We start from the raw sequence: 19,158 nt of genomic DNA on the forward strand, positions 1-19,158 counted from the left end.
ACTACTTCTACTCCTAATATATATATACACATATATACATATACATATACATATATATATATATATATATATATACATATATATATATATATAAACAGTTATAATGAAGTTGGTGACAATTTATCTCGAAACACTGGGTGTCTACAACTGTACTGCCTTGCAAGATTTAATCTTAACATTTTTAAAAAATGTGATTAAAATAAATATAATTGTGGTGATTTTTTTTGGGCTCAAATGAATCCACACACCTAAAAGATATTATTTATATCATTTGCAACCTCTTCTCTTTATTCTCACCAATGCAAAAACACATACAGTACACCATGATTATTTGAGTTTGAACACGTCAGACAGACATACATAACCAGGGAAAATTAAGATGTGTAAAGTTTGACACTGTGGGTAAAACTTAATCTGAAAACAGACCACAGTCTCAGTAAAATAAACGTTGGCAAATCTTTTAAGCCGTGACACACTCATGACTCTCCCACAGAAGGTTTCATTTAAGCTACCTGGCATCGAGTTAACCCTTCACTTCATATTAGTCAAATAGAAGTATATAATCTATCAAGCGTTTGCATTTACATTTAAAAACTGTTGCTACAAGATATCAAGAGGCAAAAGTATTTCATCATTGAAATGGAACATAAAGTTACAAGGGAGATTTGTTTAAGTGTAAAGGCACTTCCCCAGATTTAGTACAGTTCTAACTCTGCATAACTGATTAGAATGTTATTAGCAGTGATTGTAAACAAAAAAACATCAAGTGGTAAATGGTTGATGTGTTGAAGTAAGTCAGGACAGACTGAGAGTCCGAGCTCCCTCTGAAGGAGTTGTGACATAGAATGTCGGGGTTCCATTGTATCGCTCCTATTAAGAAAGAAAAAACAAACACATGCAGACAATGAGCGCGGGAAACCCCTGAGGCTTTATGCCAACACAGAGTCTGAATCATCAGTAAATCTGACAGTCAAACATGAAAACACACTGATGTGACATGTACACGTGAATAACAAATTTTAATTAGACACTCCCTCTTTATTAGTTTCAGAACAATTCATGCCATAACCACATCCCTCACAGTCTGAGGAAGGAAGTTCAGAGTGCAGGAGGAAAAGACTGGACTTGTTTGCACAACTAGACACCTTTCCTCTGCTGCCAAGACACATGTGAATTTACTTCTTCTTCTTATTCTACCTTTTCTTCCTTTGCTACTGCAACTTTAACAATAAGATTACGCACTAAATACCTAGCATTCAAAAGCCAAACAAACACAGCCCTGGCACAAGGCAATAGTCATTTTAACTGGTCATTAAATACTGTGTTTAAGCTCAATTTAATATTGGTGCAGATGTTTTAGTTACTGGCAAACAAGAGACTCTGACAAACTAAGAGCACAAAAACATCAACACATGCTTGAATGCTGTCAGAATGAAAGACTCTTTGTTGAATTAAAAACAAGAAATTTGACGTGATTTAATTACATGTAGTGTGACTACCCTCTCAGTTTGAAGCCGTTTCTCTGCAGTTTGTGACAAGACGGACCACATTAATAAAATTCCTATGCTTATTTTCAGCAAAACCTGAGCTTGACTTTTGAAAAAAAACTGGCAATAATTTCACGTGCATCTTTTCTTATTATCTAATCCTACTCCGGGGGTTATGTTACCAGCAGTTACTGCCTGTTTGCACTGTTTGTCATAGTGGTCCTGTGGGAGTTTAGGCCTCAGCAGCTATTCCAGTTTCAGCCCTCTTGGCCTCGAGGTGCATGTATGGGGGCTCTTGAGACCCTGAGTTGTTGTTCTGTAGGAGAAGTGCTCATAAAGCAGGACTAGGAGAATGTTACATGTACATACAAAAGGCTTGAACGGAGCATGAACGAAGCTCATAGGTTTTTTTTTGTCTTTTTTGGCGGAAGTTAAAATGGTGAAAAAGGACCTGGGTAGAATTATGCTGACAATGCTGACATTCTCCGAAGTGAAAACAAATAAAGAACCGGTTGTTCCACATCCAGGTGCACACTCGACCTCTGCTAATATCCTCAATGTTAAAGTAAAAATCTGATCAGAATTTAACCAGGAAAGTCTCTCCACTGAAACCAAGTCTTTTGTAAACAGTAACAGTGAGCATGCATGAGATGAGTGAGTTCACCTTTATGTGAAGTATAGTCTTGTCAATGGCACCGGCCTGCAACAAGGTCACAGTGCAACCGCCAAATCCTCCGCCTGTCATCCGGCTGCCAAATACCCCCTCCACCTCCATGGCTGCAGATACCAGCTCGTCCAGCTCCTTGCAGCTCACCTCATACAGATCCCTGACACAGACACATCAAGTCACTGAACACCTCCTTAAATGTCTCCCAACACTCTGTCTCGGAAGAGACACAGCTGCTTGAACTCTACCTGAGAGAGTTGTGGCTCTCAACCATGAGCCTGCCAAACTCTCTGTAGGCTCCTTTTTTGAGGCTCTCAGCAGCTTGAACGGTGCGTTCGATCTCCTCTATCACATGACGAGCTCTTCGATAAGTAACATCATCCATTTTGTCTCTTGCCTCTGGAATTGGAGGGAACGAACAAAAACATATAGTGTTGTCAGTGAAACTGCTCTCACTCTGATCTACTGAAGCTAAAGCTGATATTTATTTTCATTATCATACATCATAGGTCCATAAAATATCAAAAAATGGTAAAAAATTATTTTCCGAAACCTCAACATGATTCCACTTTATTTTGTCCTTAAACCAAAGATATCCAGTTTACTGACATATTCACATTTATGAAGCGCATTATTTGTGTTACAGCAGGACAATAAATAATAAACTAATACAAGATGAAATATGATGTGATTCAAATACAAGATTAAAATGCACAACCAGGTTAGGAGGCAGTTTAATCTTATCTTAATTAATTGATTAGTTATTTAGTCCATAAAATGTCAGAAAATGTTGAAAAATGTTTCACAAACCTTGAAATGATGATGGATGTTAAATGTCTTGTTTTATTCTCAAACTAAAATTATTTTAAAATAAGTTCAAATTATTTCTTTGTTAAAACAAAAACAAACAAACACTCAAACTGATTAATCAACTATCAAAATAGTTGAATGCTAATATATTATATGGGCAGAGCTACAGAATGAAAAAGTACAAGATAATCAACAAAATATACTTCACACCCTCCAAGTCCTTCATGGTGGCGTCTCTGAGACTGGCCTTTCCCAGGATCGACGCAGCCCCCTCACACTGTCTGCGTCTTGTGGGATACTCACTGCCAGTCAGAGAGTGCTTCACATTTGAGTTAGTGATGAGAATGACCAGCTCTGGGTCTGTCAGGGGGATGGAGGTGGCTTCCAGTGACCTATGTTAATGTAAATATGTAGAGTTTCTGCTGCTGCGTTTATGGTGTAACAAGACAATGTGGAGAACATTTGAAGTCATCTACTCTCACTGGATGTTTACACTACCTGCAATCGATGAGCAGAGCATGCCCCTCCTTCCCAAGGACGGACACAAACTGATCCATGATGCCACATGGCACACCAGCATGAGTGTGTTCTGCCTGCTGACAGCTCAGAGCTTTGGCCACCTTTTCTCCATCATCTATGGAAACAGGGCAAATAAATGCTCATATACTGCACCTGTAGATCCACAACCTTTAATATACTGCAACACAGATTCCTCAGTGACTGACTGTCAGAGTGATTGTAGTCTGTGACTTTGACCTGGCTTGAGTTGCTGCAGGAATGTGTAGACAGCCACCTCCAGAGAGGCAGAGCTGGACAGGCCTCCTCCCAGAGGGACACTGCTGGCTATCACTGCCCTGAAACCTGGGACAGGAGGTGCTGAGGCAAACAAAACACAGCGATAATACACATTACATCAATGTCATGTTTTGCAAAAAACAACGCAAGATAAGATAATACCGAGATTAACAATTATCTGCTGTGTGTCTACTCTCATTTACTTTCAGTAGTGAGGATTTAAAGCTTTTAGGTGATTTTTGTTGCTGCTGATATTATTCTGCCTCTATTTGGTCTGCGTTCTTCATCAGAAGTTGACTGTCTAGAGCTAGACTATATCTCTGAGTTCTATCGGATGCTGAAACATGTTTTCCTTGTCAAAATGTCATAAAAAAAAAAAAAAAAAAAAAAAAAAAAAGGAAACGAAATGTATGATGATAATGGGGGCGGGACTAGTTAAGCTTTGCTTCTCCCGCATTCCCTTTCGGTTATGTATATTGTGTGAACTGCACTGTTATGTGATGAGTGATCTAAATGTCATGACCGAAATAAATAAATAAATATAAAAATATATAAATATGAAGTCAGGCAATACTATCAGATATGACCAAGAGAGCATTTATCCCTTCAAACTGCTGAACTGGGTTTTTCATGCAACAGAAGCCGCCTCACTTTACTCGCGCAATGTTGCTGCTCTTTCTATCTTGATGTAAATAAAATCACTTCCTGTCGCCAGGCAACATGAGATCTAAACATTGCTATACTGAGAAACACAGAGGGAATCGTGTGGCGCAGACAGGCTTAATTAGCATTGTGTCAACTCATTTGACAATGTTATGAATGCAACTGACATTTGTTTATATTTAAGAGCTCTACACTACAGTTTTAATACCTTTGGCCATAATTGTTTTACGTTTTTTTAAGTAAAAATAATAATTACGGTGGATTTTTTGAGTTGTGGATGCAGCCATTGTTCTTTTGTTTACCCCTGTAATGATGGATAACACCCTTCACATAGTTTGCCCAACTAGGTGACCCAGGACTCAGCGGTGATCCATCACTGGGCAGGCTGAAGTCCACTCTAACAGGCTCATCAACATCCTTGGTTGCCGTTACCACTGTCACGTCTTGTTCAGAGGTTTTACTGCCAACCACCACAGTAACCAGAGGCAGTGCCTTTGCAACAAAACAAACAAACAAGTGCAGCTGAGTGATATATATATATACATATATATATCAAACAAGAAAACTGTGTGCATACCTGCAGGCTCTGTTCATCTGTTAAACTCAATCATGTTATTCCACAAGTACAACATGTAGACTTATGCTGCTGGGGGTCTTTCAAACTAAATTTGATTCATTGTTCATTCAGACAGTTTATATAGGAAAGCAAATAGATTTTATGCAGCAAACAGACTTGATGTTCTAGATCCAGGTGATGGTGTCCAAGTTTACATTCCAGGCAGCCTGTCAGTACAATCTCTGGTAGCATAGGAAGTGGAGAATGTGGTACTGCAGTGAAGTCAGTTTTGCATTGAACATTTGACATTCACTCACACTGTGTCATATGACTGCATGTCAGATGACACACAGACTCCCAATGACACAATATCTTCTTCTCCTGCTTCTACATACAGTATTTTGTACAGGATGCCAATAACCTTGGAACATGGAATCAGTTACTACCAACCTAAAACTAACTTTAGCGGGTATTTAAATATTTTTAATGGAGTGTCTTGTCAACAACAAGAATAAGAGTCAAGCTGAATTGCACTTTTCAGGTTTAACACAACCACTCACACATAAGTGAATATAAGTGGGTATAAAGGTTTTACCATTGGCAGAACAAATCCCTGGTTGTAGTCGGTGTGCTCCCCGATCAGGTTGACTCTTCCCGGAGCACACACCGCTACCAGAGGCGCCTCTTCCCCGAACACCTTTCCATACTGATGCCGAGCACCTGCCACCAGCTCCGAAACGCTTGGAAAAGAACTGGCCATTGAGTTAAAGATCACTTAAAAGATGAATTATACTACCGACAACCGAGAGGCTGAGACATACGTGCAAAATATTACCGGAATGGAGAAAAAACAACAGTTGACGTGTAAGTTTTTGTTGTGAACAAGTTTTACAAGTTTTCTTCCTGGTTGTTGACTTCTTTTTGTTTAATAGTGGTTGGCAAAGATTTAGTAACACTGCACTACCGCCCTCTCCTGGATTGGAGTATTCACAACAGTTTCTCATTCCAGTTATTACAAACACTTTGAAAAAGTGCTCTATTTCCTTAGTTTATTTATATTAATCAATGATATTTTCCGTTATAAGCTTTTTCCTCTTTCAAGTCACACCCTTATTTCATAATCTGAACATTTCATTTTATTGTATTAACAGTAGAGCAGCAGTGATTTTAGATGTTTATGACCAAGACAGAAGCACAGATTGAGGATAACAGCATTTATTACATTACATACATTTTGGACCCACATTTGACATTTGCCGCGCACCCATTACAGATCACTTGTCACATCAGTACACATACAATTTTTTAACATGACAAAAGTAAGTAAATTTCACAGAAATGAAGTGAAGTGAATGCAAACTGTTGAGCAATGAGGCTGGCCGCTGCTGCGATTAAGTACATACGAGTTACACAATTTCATTTTTGAGCTTCTTTAACTTATATATTAACAATAATTATTTATGCAAACGCTCTCTTGTTTTTAGGGATCAGCAACTGTTTCAGTCGAGTGGAATCAATAAATTAAAATATCATGGACTTGAAAACATCGACCTGATTTTATGGTATTACTTTGCATGTTGTCAATAATATATTTTAAATCTCACATAAAGGAAACCACAAAAACATTTTCATTAACTGCAATTGGGAATCATTTTAAAGTGGAACTATGTACCTCTGGTTGAGCAGCAGCGCCCTCTGCAGCCACAAGTTGACATCAATTCTGTTGAGCTCAAGATTCAGAGCAGTGAAAGTGTTTTCCTATACAGAAAGTAAGCCTATGAATCCGTGACCACGTAGCCCCTACATGATCCTCTGCTTCTGGTGCAACTTTTATTTAGCAAATGGAACGTGGTTTGTAAGATTAAATACTGTGTAAACGTGTGATATTAGAAGAAGGAGGTGTCCAAAGAGAAAGCCCCCGCCAGCCTGAACTCCTCCCTCATCAGTACACAGAAGAGACGCTGTGGCAGAGGTTTGGAGTACGGCGCCGGCCGAGGGACGCACGTTCGCAAAAGAATCTCCCGGCCTGCCGGAGACGGGAAGTCAGGCACTTTGTTGCTTCCTCCTGTCGATTTCCTGTCACTGCCTGAGTCTTCGTCCAGTGGTGATAGTAGGGCAGCCTGAGGGGGAGAGAAAGGGAAGTTACTAATCAACAATTTGAAAAATGGGAAACATAGGGGGGTGAGGTCTGTGTGTAATGTGCATGTAGTTCAAAAAATATGATGCACCAGTTAAAACCAAAAGAAAACGTGTGGTTGTTTATATCCACACTGTGGAGACATTGAATATCCAGCCTGTGCACAGGTTAATTTTCTGTTTGTGCTATGGTCTACAATAGTAATTATACTAATAAAAGGTACAAGTGAAGCATGTGAAGGGCTTAGTTTTTTCAACTGTCAACTGTAAAATTTAAGTGAAACTATTTTCATTTGGCAGAAATTTAAGATAAAATAATTATACTTAAATTAAGTGTAAAATCACTCACAATGGACAAACTAAATATCTTTTGAGTATTAATGTTAATCGAAAACTATGTAGGTTCTCCAACACACTTGGAAGGGAAGGGTGAGGTAAAGGGATATTCAGGCAACTTTACACACACTGTACATTTAAATACTTTATACTGTATGTTTTTTTTTAATGGCTTATTCATGTTGTATCAGTCTGTATCTAGTAAAAGAAAAGACTGAAGCCAACACTATGGTAATGTTAACATGTCCAATTGTCAGTGGCACTCCTACTTAAGACCCAGTAATCCATCCTGAGTGATCCAATCACAACCTCTAGGTACAGGTGTCTAAACACATCCAAGACACATTGAAGAACGGATCAGTCAGACTGGAATCCGAGGGCGTTTGTGAATGTAATTGTGTCCTGTGCCACAGTGATGGACCGTGAAGGACCGCCTACTCAGCTGATATCACCCTTTCCTGCTACAGTTTCACAATAAACCAAAAGTATTTCTACATTCCTCAGTGTTCATTCATTAACTTATTTGTGACCAACGCCTAAATATCAAAACTCTATAAAAATGATCGTAGCTAGTAGTAGTCGAGCTGAACACAGCACATTCATTGACTCATGTTGTGTCTCCCGACTATTCTGTCTTGTTTCCTTTTGTTTGGTTGTTTTGTTGACATCCTTGAATAAAGTAGGGCAAAAAGTATACCCATAAAATAATGTCTTAATAAAAATAGACTCATAGACCCACATAGTTATAACATAACTTTCATCACATGCACATGAGACTTTGCTGTTGATCAGGAATCTAGATATGGGTTTACACTTAAACAGAATAATCTCAGTAGAAACTATGGTTTATTCCTGCTAGAAAGACTTTTAAATAGTTTTTCTGCTATGGCCATGAGTTGATTATCCTGGCCAATGTGTAATAAACCATAGATTTATTTTCTGTGTTCTGTAACCCATATATGATGTTTACATGCGCAAAAGCTCACACACACACAAAACAAAAACAAAAAACAGCGAGGTCACTGAATACCACCTTAAATAAGGGGGAACATGTTTCAGGGGTGAGGGACAAAAAGAAGTTGAACATTAATTATAGTGGACTAAACACGTAAAGCTCAAAGGACCAAGACTTTTGACGAAGTACAGTACTCAGGGGAAGACAGAAAATGGAGGACAAAAATAGGATGAGACAGTAATTTGGTTTTACGTGCTACGTTATCTGTTTAATAACAGTGGGAATCGAGACTGCCGATCTGGAACTACAGGGAACCAAACACCAGCTAGTCACTAAATCAGCAAAACGGCAACAACAAGACTATAATCACGTCACTAAATGTACACGTAATATTTTGCTGTGCAAACCTCCATGTCACCAAAAATAGTCTCCTTTTAAAACAGGACACATCAGAAGACATAGGGGAGGAAAGGGAGATAAAACACAGACACTTCTGTTAAGACTCATCAGAAAGTAAATGTTTAAGAATTTACTCCATTTGTATATATTAAATACTGAATCATTTTATTATTGTCTACTAATCGATTTAAGAAACTAAGCAGAGATTGCTGCTGGACTGTATTTTACCTCATTTTAATATAAAGTCATAAAATGTACGTATCATAGGGTTTTAATCTCACTTAACGTAATAGTTTAAATAACAGAAAAGCAAAAAAAAAAACACTTTTCAGCATTACATGCACCAAACACCATTCCAGGAAATTATTGAAATAAATCATAAAGGGGACTTTTATAATCAACCCCTGAAAATTTGAAAAGAGGTGCAGACTCTGCAGAAGCGTTGCATATATGCTGAAATAAATGCATATATGTGCATTTCCATGTTTGTTGTTCACATGCCATGGATGGAACAGTAGAGGGACTGGGGGGTTTCTTGTACTTAAGGGGGGAGGTGAAGTTCTCTTTGGTCATTGTTACCTCATCACTGGTGAAGTCAGTCAGCTTTACACAAGCAGCAGGGGGGGGAAAAAATACACAAACACATGGTCGGATGGAGAAAGTGTAACGACAAAAAAGAAAAGGAAAAAACAAAAAAATCACATAACTGTTTTCAAGAAGGTCTGAGGAACTACTTTATCCATTCACTTACACATATGATTTCCCTCACGATAAAGAAACAAGATATCAACAGTATCACAGACCGCAGGAGTGAGAATGTGAGACTTCTTACCCTCTGAGAGTTGACAAACAGCCTGTGAATGATGCTGCCAGCCGGGCCCTGACCTGCTCCTATGACTACGACCTCTGGTTCCTCCAACAGTGAGCCCACAAACCTAGAAAATAAAAGAATCAAACAACCAATATGATTTCAGCAGCTGGTAGCATGTGTCATGGGGTCAGCCAGAGACCTGGGACAGCAGAAAACTGCACGACTCACTTCTCCAATTCATCCCTGTTCTCTCCTTTCTCGGCGTCATTGACAGCAAACTTGGCCTTGAGTGAGCGAGCTCGGGTGATGGCTATCTCCATGGATATCAGCTGGTTGATGAAATCCTGCAGACAGAAAAAAAGTCACATGGGCAGAACAAGAGCTGCACTTAAAAGTAAACATGCTGTACCGCCACCAAACTAACAAGCCCATATAAATATCCATATGTTTTAAGGAAACGGTTTGCTCACACGGGGATGAAGCACGGACCTCTGGTTAATGCGCGACCAACTCTACAGGTCAAGGTGACATTTAATCAAGGTGTGTTTTTGAGAACATTTAAACAACAAAAGGTAAAAATAAATCAAATAAATGAATGAACACAGGGTTAAAATCCCAACCCCGCCTGTCACTGACCTCCAACTTCTTGCTGTCTTGGTTGTAGGGGTGAAGCAGCTTACAGGCTTGAGATATCGCCTGCTGAATGCTTTTCTTGACCGACGGAATATCTTCTACCAACTCTGTTAGAGAGAGAGAGAAGAGACAGGAGAGAAACGTTGAAAAGTTGAGTTGATTAAAGCTAAACATTAAAGCTACATTTTTCCATTCTGTAAAAGAGAATAATCTGTGTTTACCTCAAACTACATTATATTATATATATATATTATATACAGAACAAATAATCAAGGTGAAGATGAAAATAACATGTGTAGGAGGGGGTTCTATGTCATTGAAGTCTGCCATCTCCGATTGCCTTGTTTCTTATGTGCTTGTACGGAAATGGAAAATAAGCAGATATTGGAAGAAAAAAAAAAAATCACTGACATGATTTCAGACACTAAGGAAGAATCTGATCGTGATTTATACCTGAGTCCGTGTAAAAAAAAATACCTACCAGCAAACCGGACATGGTTGAATTCTCTGTATCCATGGACACATCACTACCATCTAATGAGCTCACTGCTCTCACATATAGCAACATACTTCAATTGTTAGACAGGTTAGAGCTTTTAATATACTGTTTAGTCTTTTTAAATTGGGTGAGATTGGGTATGATTTTGACATCAACATTAAACAGTGAACTGTCAAAGGCACAGTTTTCCAGACACTTTATGAGGATTAAAAGATTAGAGCTGAAACAATTAATCGATTACTAAATTAATCGACAATCGTTTGAAGCTTTTGTCATGATTAATACAAGATTTCTTAAATGTGAATATTTTCTTTATTTCTTTGCTCTGGATAACAAAGAAATCATTAAAAGTTAATCATTTTGGTTTGTGGACAAAACAAGACAATTGAGAACATCGTAATTTCAACATTTTTTAAGATTTTTCTTACATTTTATGGACCAAACGATTAATCGAGAAAATAATCGACAGATTAATCGATTATGAAAATAATCATTAGTTGCAGCTCTAAAGGAGATGTTAGGCACTCGTGACGAGAAGCAACGAAACAACAGTGACGTACCCTCCTCTTTTAACTTCAGAATAGCAGCATGAATTATGCACGGCAGGAGATGGCGGGTCAGATCTGCAGGCTTCTGTAACGCCAAATAATGCAGCACCTAAAAACACAAATGCCATATCCAGTCAGGAACATTGTTTTACAGGAGAAAATCTAATTCAGTGATGTTGAAAAAAATAAATACCTTCTCAGCCTCCTTAGTATCATCAAAGAGTCTTTTCTGGCGGCGTACAGGTATCACTCTGGCCGTGTCCCACGCTTCCACCCACATGTTGCCTGGGATCTTCATCCTGGGACTAAGACTGCCCTTCACTACCATGTCACCCTTCTCATCCGCCACCTCCTCCTCTACGTAATCGCGGGGCGAATACCAGCGCACAAAGTCCTCCAGAACACAGCCCGGGTTGGCCGCCTGTGAAAAGACATGGACAGTGATTCAGATATACAAATACATCCTAAACTAAGTAGACTGCACTGACAGTGGACTGGCATTCCTCACCTTAAAGGACTCCATGTCAGAGAGTAGACAGGCACTCTGCATCCGTGCACGCAGGTGTGTACCTTCAGCTGATGTGCCCAGTTTGGCCAGAACCTCTGACTGCTCTTCCAACAGATCCTCTGTCATCGGAGCAGGTTCCTGAAAAAAAAAAAAAATAATCACAGCAACCTCCACTGACAATTGCAATCGTGATACATACAATCAGGAGCTGATGGAGCTACTTGAGCTACTTTTTCAACATCTTTTTACATTTACTTGGTTTAATGTAGTTTAAGAGGAGCATCTGACGTTTTTGTTGCACATTTGACACGGCAAAAAAGGTTTTACTACTTTATTTACTACTCGTTTTCCCTGTGCATGTCTATCTTGAAATAATATTTAAGCACTTCTTAAGCAAAACTCCACCTATCTGATGTTCTTGCTGTAAATTTTTTTAAGTGCTCAAGAGGTGAGCGAGAAAAACCCCAGTCCTTAATTCTCAAATTCTACTGAAACTCTTAGCGATTAATGAACTAAACCAATATATTAATAAATAAAATGACAATTTGACAAATACAACAACCTGACATGAAAAACGGGTGCATAACTGAATAATAATAGCAATAATAATAATAATAATAATAATAATAGTATACTGTACACCTATGATCATAAAAAATATTGAATGCATACTTAATTTAATCTAAAAGATTTTGATGTGTGTAAATGTGTGAGTGAAAGTGACGCTGACCTGTGTAACGGGAACATAGAGAGGTTCTGACAAGTTGAGTAGAGTCATGTTGTTAAAAGGGTGCAGTCTGCCCTCAGGTTTGGTTTTACTTCCGTTCTTTTCGCCGTCGTTATGCTGAGCTTCGGCCTCCCCCTGATCACTGAGGCACTCAAAGAACTCCTCCTCGCTGTCGCTCCACGAGTCCCAGGACTTTCCCGGGGACACCTCCTTCGTCGAGCCGGCTGCTGTCGCCGTTAACGTCGCGGACTCCGGTCTCTGGCTGCTGTTCGGGCCGCCGCCTGACACTTTGCGCTCTCTCTCTTTGTTATCGTCTTGCAGCTTGCGAGCTTCATCCCTGGCCCTCCTCCTCTCAATGCAGCAGTTCAGCATCTGTGCGGAAATATGAGGCATCTTTCAGTCACGGAATACCAAACTCAAATCCTTTGTGCAATTTAAGCCCTTGGCACCAGCAGCCCCACAACCCTCATGTAGAGGATAAAGCAGTAGATGATGAATGAAATGCTTTAGAAGCATTTTATTGTACAAACACACACTTTTACATAAAGAACTACCTGGAGCTTCTGATGTAAAAGACAACAGCGAAGGTCAGGAGATCCTCCAGTCAGGCTGCAGAGGGAGAAGCAAAGAGTCAAGTTTGAATATGAATAAACATGACTGCGTCAAGAGATTTTATCTGTAAAGGAGACTCACCCATAAATGAGGTAGTTGTTTTCCCAGCGGTAACGCAACTCTAGCACAAACTCCTGCCAGAGGTGGGCGACGGCCCGCAGTCCACCGTGATTATAGTTCACCAGACACACACACAGTGCCAGGCGGAAGGTCAGACTGTCACTGGGCGCTGACTTCAGCTGGAGGAAAAGGTTCTGGACACACAAGTGCAAAGTAGGCAACACTATATATGCAAATTATAGAGATTATATAAAGCTTATATTGCTGAGAAAATCATTACAAAATCAGAATAATCACAAAATATGATATTATAGGGGTTGTGAAGTCACAATGAAGTCATACACAACCTAAATACTTGATAATGATTATATGGTAAGAATGACACTTTTGCAACCAATATGTGACATGATCTAATCACCACTTTTTATTCTAAATGTGAAAGTGTCTTTGTATTAAAAGAGCAGACTTACATAGTCAGAGTTTTTATCTTGGTCGACTTTCCCACAAGAGTTTATCTTTGCAGCTTTGTTCTTGCTGTTGTCTGACGACTTCTCCACCGCAGCGTCAGGAAAGAGATACTGAGACAAAAAAGAAATTGTGTCAACCATTTTCATGATTGTTTTCTGTGGAAATGATACTTATTAAAAAAAAAAAAAAAAGTCCCCATGAAAAACCCTTACCAGAAGGACAGAATTTAATACATCAGCGTTGAGGGGCGACTCATCGTTGCGTCTGTGGCGCCTGATGTGTTTTCTGGCGCTGTGCACCATATTGGAGACGGACAGTTTAGAGATTGGCACCGTTGCTGTCGGCTCTGTTAGCTTTGATAATGCAGAGCTGATGTCACTATTTTCTAAAGAGAGAAAAGGGAAAAAACAGAATGTTTAGTTAGCTCCATGTTTTAAATGTAGCTGTGCTTCTTTTTGACTTCACAGTGAGAAATCGTGATCTCACCTTTTCCATCGTCTTCAACCATTCGTCTTCCAAGAACTTCTTCTGTTGATTCTTTCCTACCACCAAGCTTCAAGAACTCGGTTAGTAAGTCACCTGCAATGGGAGATTAAAATAAGACTTTATATAAGTAAACAGCATTTAAATGCAGTTCACTTGGCAGTACATATTCCCCGGAATACCTTTTAAACAAACAAATCTCAAATCAAGACACAAACTGCCTGTTAGACACCAAGGGATTCATCTTACCCAGCAAACACTGAGGGTTTTCTGCCGCCCTGACTCGGACTGACCAGTGAGGAGCTTGGACGGGGTCAAGGTCACTGACAGGTAACACAAAGGAAGCATTCTTAGATTAAAATCTTGTTCAGAACAGATGCTTTGCAGTGGAATTTATTCCACTGAAATAAAGTGCAGACAGAGAATCTATGACAAACTCTCACCTGTAGACTTCGTTGTCCACGACTATGCCCTCTGTCAGGTGAGGCCAAGTGGTTGCAAGATGAAGTTCACTACAAGAGAAAATAACAGATTTGTATATGCAAATACTCTTCAATTAAATCATAGACCGTATACTACTATACTGTAAAAAACGTATATACTGTAAAAATGTACGTTGTTTTCCAGTTACAAAACAACATCCTGTTGTGAGGCCAGCACCATGTCAGCCTTTGAAACTGGAAATTCACAGTCAACTGCAACCTGGTACATATTAAATAATACTAGCTGTCACTCACAATGGTGTCCACACAGACTTTCCCTTCAAACGTAATCTTTTTGTAACCAGCAATGTCGCCCCCTAGTGGCTAACTGCTATGTCCATTCAACTTCCTAGGCTTCACTTTTCAAACTGCAAGACCATGTCAGTGTATGAGTTAAACACACGTTCCCTAATTCTAAACCCTGCATTCCTGGAGCATCAGGTGATATCCACCAGGTTAATAATAAGTGTTGGTTATTAGTGAAACAAAAAACAGATTCAGATTTAAATTACATTACATTACATTACATTACATGTCATTTAGCAGACGCTTTTATCCAAAGCGACTTACGATAAGTGCATTTAAACATTTGGGTACAAATAAGAGCTAGAAGTAAGTAAGAGCTTCAAGTAAGCCAAACTATGAAGTGCTAAATGTATGAACATGCCTATTAAGATAACTGACATTTACTAATCCCACTGAAATCCTGGGTCTTTACCTGATCGGCTCCTCACAGGCTCCAAAGGGAAGCTTCCCAAACTCCACTCCTCCCACTTCACTGCCAAGAAGTGTGTCAAAGTCTGCCACAAAAAAGAAATAAGTAAAAATTTAAATACACATAGACCAAATGAAAAATCAGCTGAAAAACATGACAAGTAATTTGTCTTACGGCTGATCATTCACAGTGGATGATCTGCACATTTGATTTGGCACAGATTATAATTTACATACATTTTTTTTTTCTTTGTTAATTAGAAGTTTATGTATTAATGTTTCTCTTATTTTCAAATGATACTGCAATAATAGTCAAAATTGGTTCACAATTTTACCCATTATGTTGTATTACTGTGCTGCACTATGATACCATGACAGAGTTGTGAGAGAATGTAATATTTGAAAATATTGATAATTGAAATAACTGATACCTGGAGGCTGCTGTGGCCACGAATGCTGCTGCCAATCCTGGAGAATGTAGGTAAAACGGATTGCAATGTTGACCGGTGGTTGAGGTGACAGGTTACAACCCTGAGAAGAAAAGAATAAGGTTACTGTGTGTGTTTACTGTGTTTGCATGCTCATTTTCAACACCCCCTGTTCTTCACTGCTTTCCTCACATATATACAATTTACTACACACACGGACATCCTCCATTTAAGATGCGAGATGGACTTCAGGCTCTCATCCAATTCTTGTCCTTAATTGGAATATTAAATCAATGTTGTTGACTCATGAAAACAAACTCAATTTGCTTTTATAGGCAATCAGTCTTGTTACTTGCCCCTGCATGAGTGGATGCCTATATCAAAGAGCATTACACCGAGTTAGAGCTGTATGACACTGTATATCAGACACGTCAGGTGTGTCTTGCACCATACCACTTACTATCTTAGACTTGAAGATGTCAAGCAGGCCAGACAGGTGGTTGTACTGACTCGGCACCTTCCGGAGGTGGACCATCTCAAAGTCAGTGCGCACACCTGGTCCCTGACACTCGCCGGCATACATCTTCCTCCACTTCTGCTGGATCTGAACAAACACTGGGACCTGGCTGAAAGCAGACAGATACAGAGGAAAAGGTATTATTATGAATAAATAATTCAGTGTTTTGTATCTCTTTGCTACTGCTCCTTTTTAGTTTTGATCTCTGTAGTTTTTCAGAGCCTGCTTCATGACACAATATGACATATTATGTTATCGTGATGCCCAAATCAAGACCTGGTACACAGAACCTAAAGTGGTTTACATCTATAAGACAATCAGTCACACAGTTAAGTCACTCACCAGCCACTGTTGGCCAGAGAAATGGAGATGGAGCTGTGGAGCAGATTGCATTTTGACTCGCTGATGACGGCCTCACAGTTAGTTCCAGGGGTGATGACCACAAATTCTCGTACACCATACCTGTCACCACAGAGGAATGACATCAAAACATCAAAATCATGTTTTTACATTATTGCACTGATAATAATCTAATGATATATGGCAGAAAACAAAATGGCAATGGCTGACAGAACTCACCATCTGACCAGACAGTGGGCTCGAGGAGGGAAATCATTATTCATACACAGAAGGTCCTGCATTGCCAAGGGGAAGGCATCTGCACAGTGAAGAAGTGAGCCATGTCAAATGCTGAGCTCTGCACTCTCTCAGTGGAATATTAAACTAAAATGCAAATCCTAAAACATGGCTGATAACTCTATTATGTAAACTACATGTTAAAGAGCACTCAAGTCAAGGTCATACCTTCCTCATGCTTGTCCTTCTCATCGTTCGTCTCCTGTTCTTCTATCAGGAAGTAGTGAGTTATTAAGAACTTAAAGTCAGCGAAATTTATTTCTTGAGCTTTCTCGCCCCAGGAGCATCTGTTGTATTCACCCTGTAATCAAACAATGTTTGGTCATGGAGGGCAGATGAAAAAACAACAACTGGCAGCATAATGTTGTTGCTCTGTTGAATATTTGAGGCTTAATAGGAGCAGCACACCTTTTCTACGGGCAACCGTCCTGCAGAATTACCAATCAGCTTCCAGTCATTAAGCACTTCCTCGATTCTTGACACAAACCTTCATGGAGACAAAAGACTTGGTGTCACCAGTAGCAGGGATTGGTTTAATTACACGAATAAGACGGAATTAACTTGACATGAAACCCTATACCATTGAAATTACATTACATACAAATAAACAAATACAAACTTCCAAACTTTCTGTGGTTGCAGTCTTTACATTTTAATTTAATCTATATTTGAACAGGAAGTCCCCTTGAGGTTAAAACCAAGACAATTCACAATACCGAAGTACAAATTATACAAGGAACAAATCAAACGAACACATTTAAAATCAACAAAAGACAACAAACACACAAAACCAAGTCCACCTTAGGAATAACAACAGATACACATTTTTAACTCAGGGGAGGCAAAATTAGTCATCTTTAATGTGTCCTGAAGGTTCTTCCATGCCCAGGAAGCAGAAGGCTGCTCTACCAGGTATAGATAAAATCCTAGGAAGATATATACCACCACGTCTAACAGGATTTATCATTATGATAGTTATTGTTTACTGATTTTAGGGTTATGTTGTAATGAAGGGAGTTTACCCAGTGCAGCTTTGTAGGAGAAAAAGGGCCATGGGCTATGGCAAGCAGATTTAATCGTTAGACAGGAATATTCACTACTAATATCTGCAATTTTTCTAATCAGAATGACATCACTTTTGCCATTTATGTTTATGGGGTTTGACAATTTTGTTGTGGATATTGTAGATATCTTCTACAATGTCATTATGACTTGTCATAACTCAAGTTCAAGATATCTTTAATTATCCTCAATGGAAGATATCTACGTTGTCGTTTATACATATCTTTAAGTTTCAGGTAGTCAGAATGAAGTCGTAGGTTTCTCAAACTTGAATTGTGACTTAATTGTAGATATCTGTAATGACAAACCCCATACACGTGAATGACAAAGGTGACGTCATTTTGACTAGTAAAAACTGATTGCAGACATCTGAAACTGTAGTTTTAACTAGTAAGAATAACGTCACAGATATCTACAACTACAATTCATACTAGTGAATACATACGAGATTACGACTGGTCAAAATGACGTCACATATATCTGTAATGGTCAAATGTGGCGAATAAATGTTTTGAAAGGCTTGTCATAATACCAGTGTTGCTGTCTCCTATGGTTTTATGAAGGCCAGGAATTCAGATTAAGTTCACAATGACGTGGGCATGTCGCATTGTTTGTCAAATGTCAACGGCTTTTCTTTGTTTAACAACCTCAAGCGTTGTCTTTGGGTTAAGGACAGTTAGTACGACATTGTAAATGTTGCTTCGTGTATGTATTTGTGTGGCAGTGATGATAAGTTCGCCTACCGTTCCCACTCCGACGCTGTGGTGAAGTCGGTGATCTCAAACACCTCAGACTCGGGCTGCAGGAGAAAGACATACGTTGAAAATTGACCAAGATTAATTGTTTTGTATTCGATTTACTTCACACTTCACTGCCACTCATTACAGAAGCATTTGGCCCCTGAAAAACACCCATAAAGTGAACTCACGTCACTGTCGGCAGCCATGACGAGGTCCCGCTGTTGATGTTGTTGTCAATTTCTTGTACGTCCACTTCCTGTAGCTGCTCACTCTTTTTCTTTTGTTTCCGGTATTATGAACGCTGCGTGACGTGTTGCTGCCCTCTAGTGTTTGACTCTCGTTATTGTTAATCAAGTCATGACGTTATAAGATTTGTAAATAAATAAATTATCATTAATCATTAATTATCATTAAATAAACGAATGA

General features: G+C 39.1%; 2 protein-coding genes across 5 annotated transcripts; both read right to left on the reverse strand.

Annotated features, from left to right (window-relative positions):
* Window positions 1–256: 256 nt before the first annotated feature.
* galk1 (galactokinase 1) lies at window positions 257–5,905 on the reverse strand. The gene is made up of 8 exons (XM_058620803.1): window positions 5,574–5,905; window positions 4,725–4,914; window positions 3,721–3,840; window positions 3,463–3,598; window positions 3,175–3,356; window positions 2,403–2,553; window positions 2,152–2,314; window positions 257–870 (listed from the first exon to the last, which is right to left on the reverse strand). Exons 1-8 carry the CDS (start codon window positions 5,736–5,738, stop codon window positions 796–798), a joined length of 1,182 nt encoding a protein of 393 aa, XP_058476786.1. The 5' UTR covers window positions 5,739–5,905; the 3' UTR covers window positions 257–795.
* Window positions 5,906–6,177: 272 nt separating this feature from the next.
* On the reverse strand, window positions 6,178–18,995 carry rab3gap1 (RAB3 GTPase activating protein subunit 1). 4 transcript variants are annotated; one of them, XM_058620799.1, is made up of 26 exons: window positions 18,921–18,995; window positions 18,736–18,791; window positions 17,339–17,417; window positions 17,099–17,231; window positions 16,874–16,952; window positions 16,637–16,756; window positions 16,238–16,403; window positions 15,781–15,880; window positions 15,354–15,435; window positions 14,597–14,665; window positions 14,403–14,476; window positions 14,157–14,249; window positions 13,883–14,055; window positions 13,673–13,780; window positions 13,224–13,396; window positions 13,085–13,139; window positions 12,534–12,902; window positions 11,804–11,941; window positions 11,489–11,716; window positions 11,308–11,404; window positions 10,252–10,355; window positions 10,086–10,127; window positions 9,844–9,959; window positions 9,637–9,739; window positions 9,384–9,407; window positions 6,178–7,098 (listed from the first exon to the last, which is right to left on the reverse strand). In XM_058620799.1, the coding sequence occupies exons 1-26, from the start codon at window positions 18,936–18,938 to the stop codon at window positions 6,865–6,867; spliced, it is 3,033 nt and encodes a 1,010-aa protein (XP_058476782.1). In that variant the 5' UTR covers window positions 18,939–18,995; the 3' UTR covers window positions 6,178–6,864. The 4 variants fall into 4 exon arrangements, with proteins under 4 accessions (XP_058476782.1, XP_058476784.1, XP_058476783.1 ...); XM_058620801.1 differs by lacking the exon at window positions 10,086–10,127 and having other exon boundaries at window positions 18,921–18,974; XM_058620800.1 differs by lacking the exon at window positions 9,384–9,407 and having other exon boundaries at window positions 18,921–18,974.
* Window positions 18,996–19,158: the final 163 nt, after the last annotated feature.

Source organism: Solea solea, chromosome 21 (genome assembly GCF_958295425.1).
Source record: "Solea solea chromosome 21, fSolSol10.1, whole genome shotgun sequence".
In the NCBI taxonomy this organism is placed as follows: Eukaryota; Metazoa; Chordata; class Actinopteri; order Pleuronectiformes; family Soleidae; genus Solea; species Solea solea.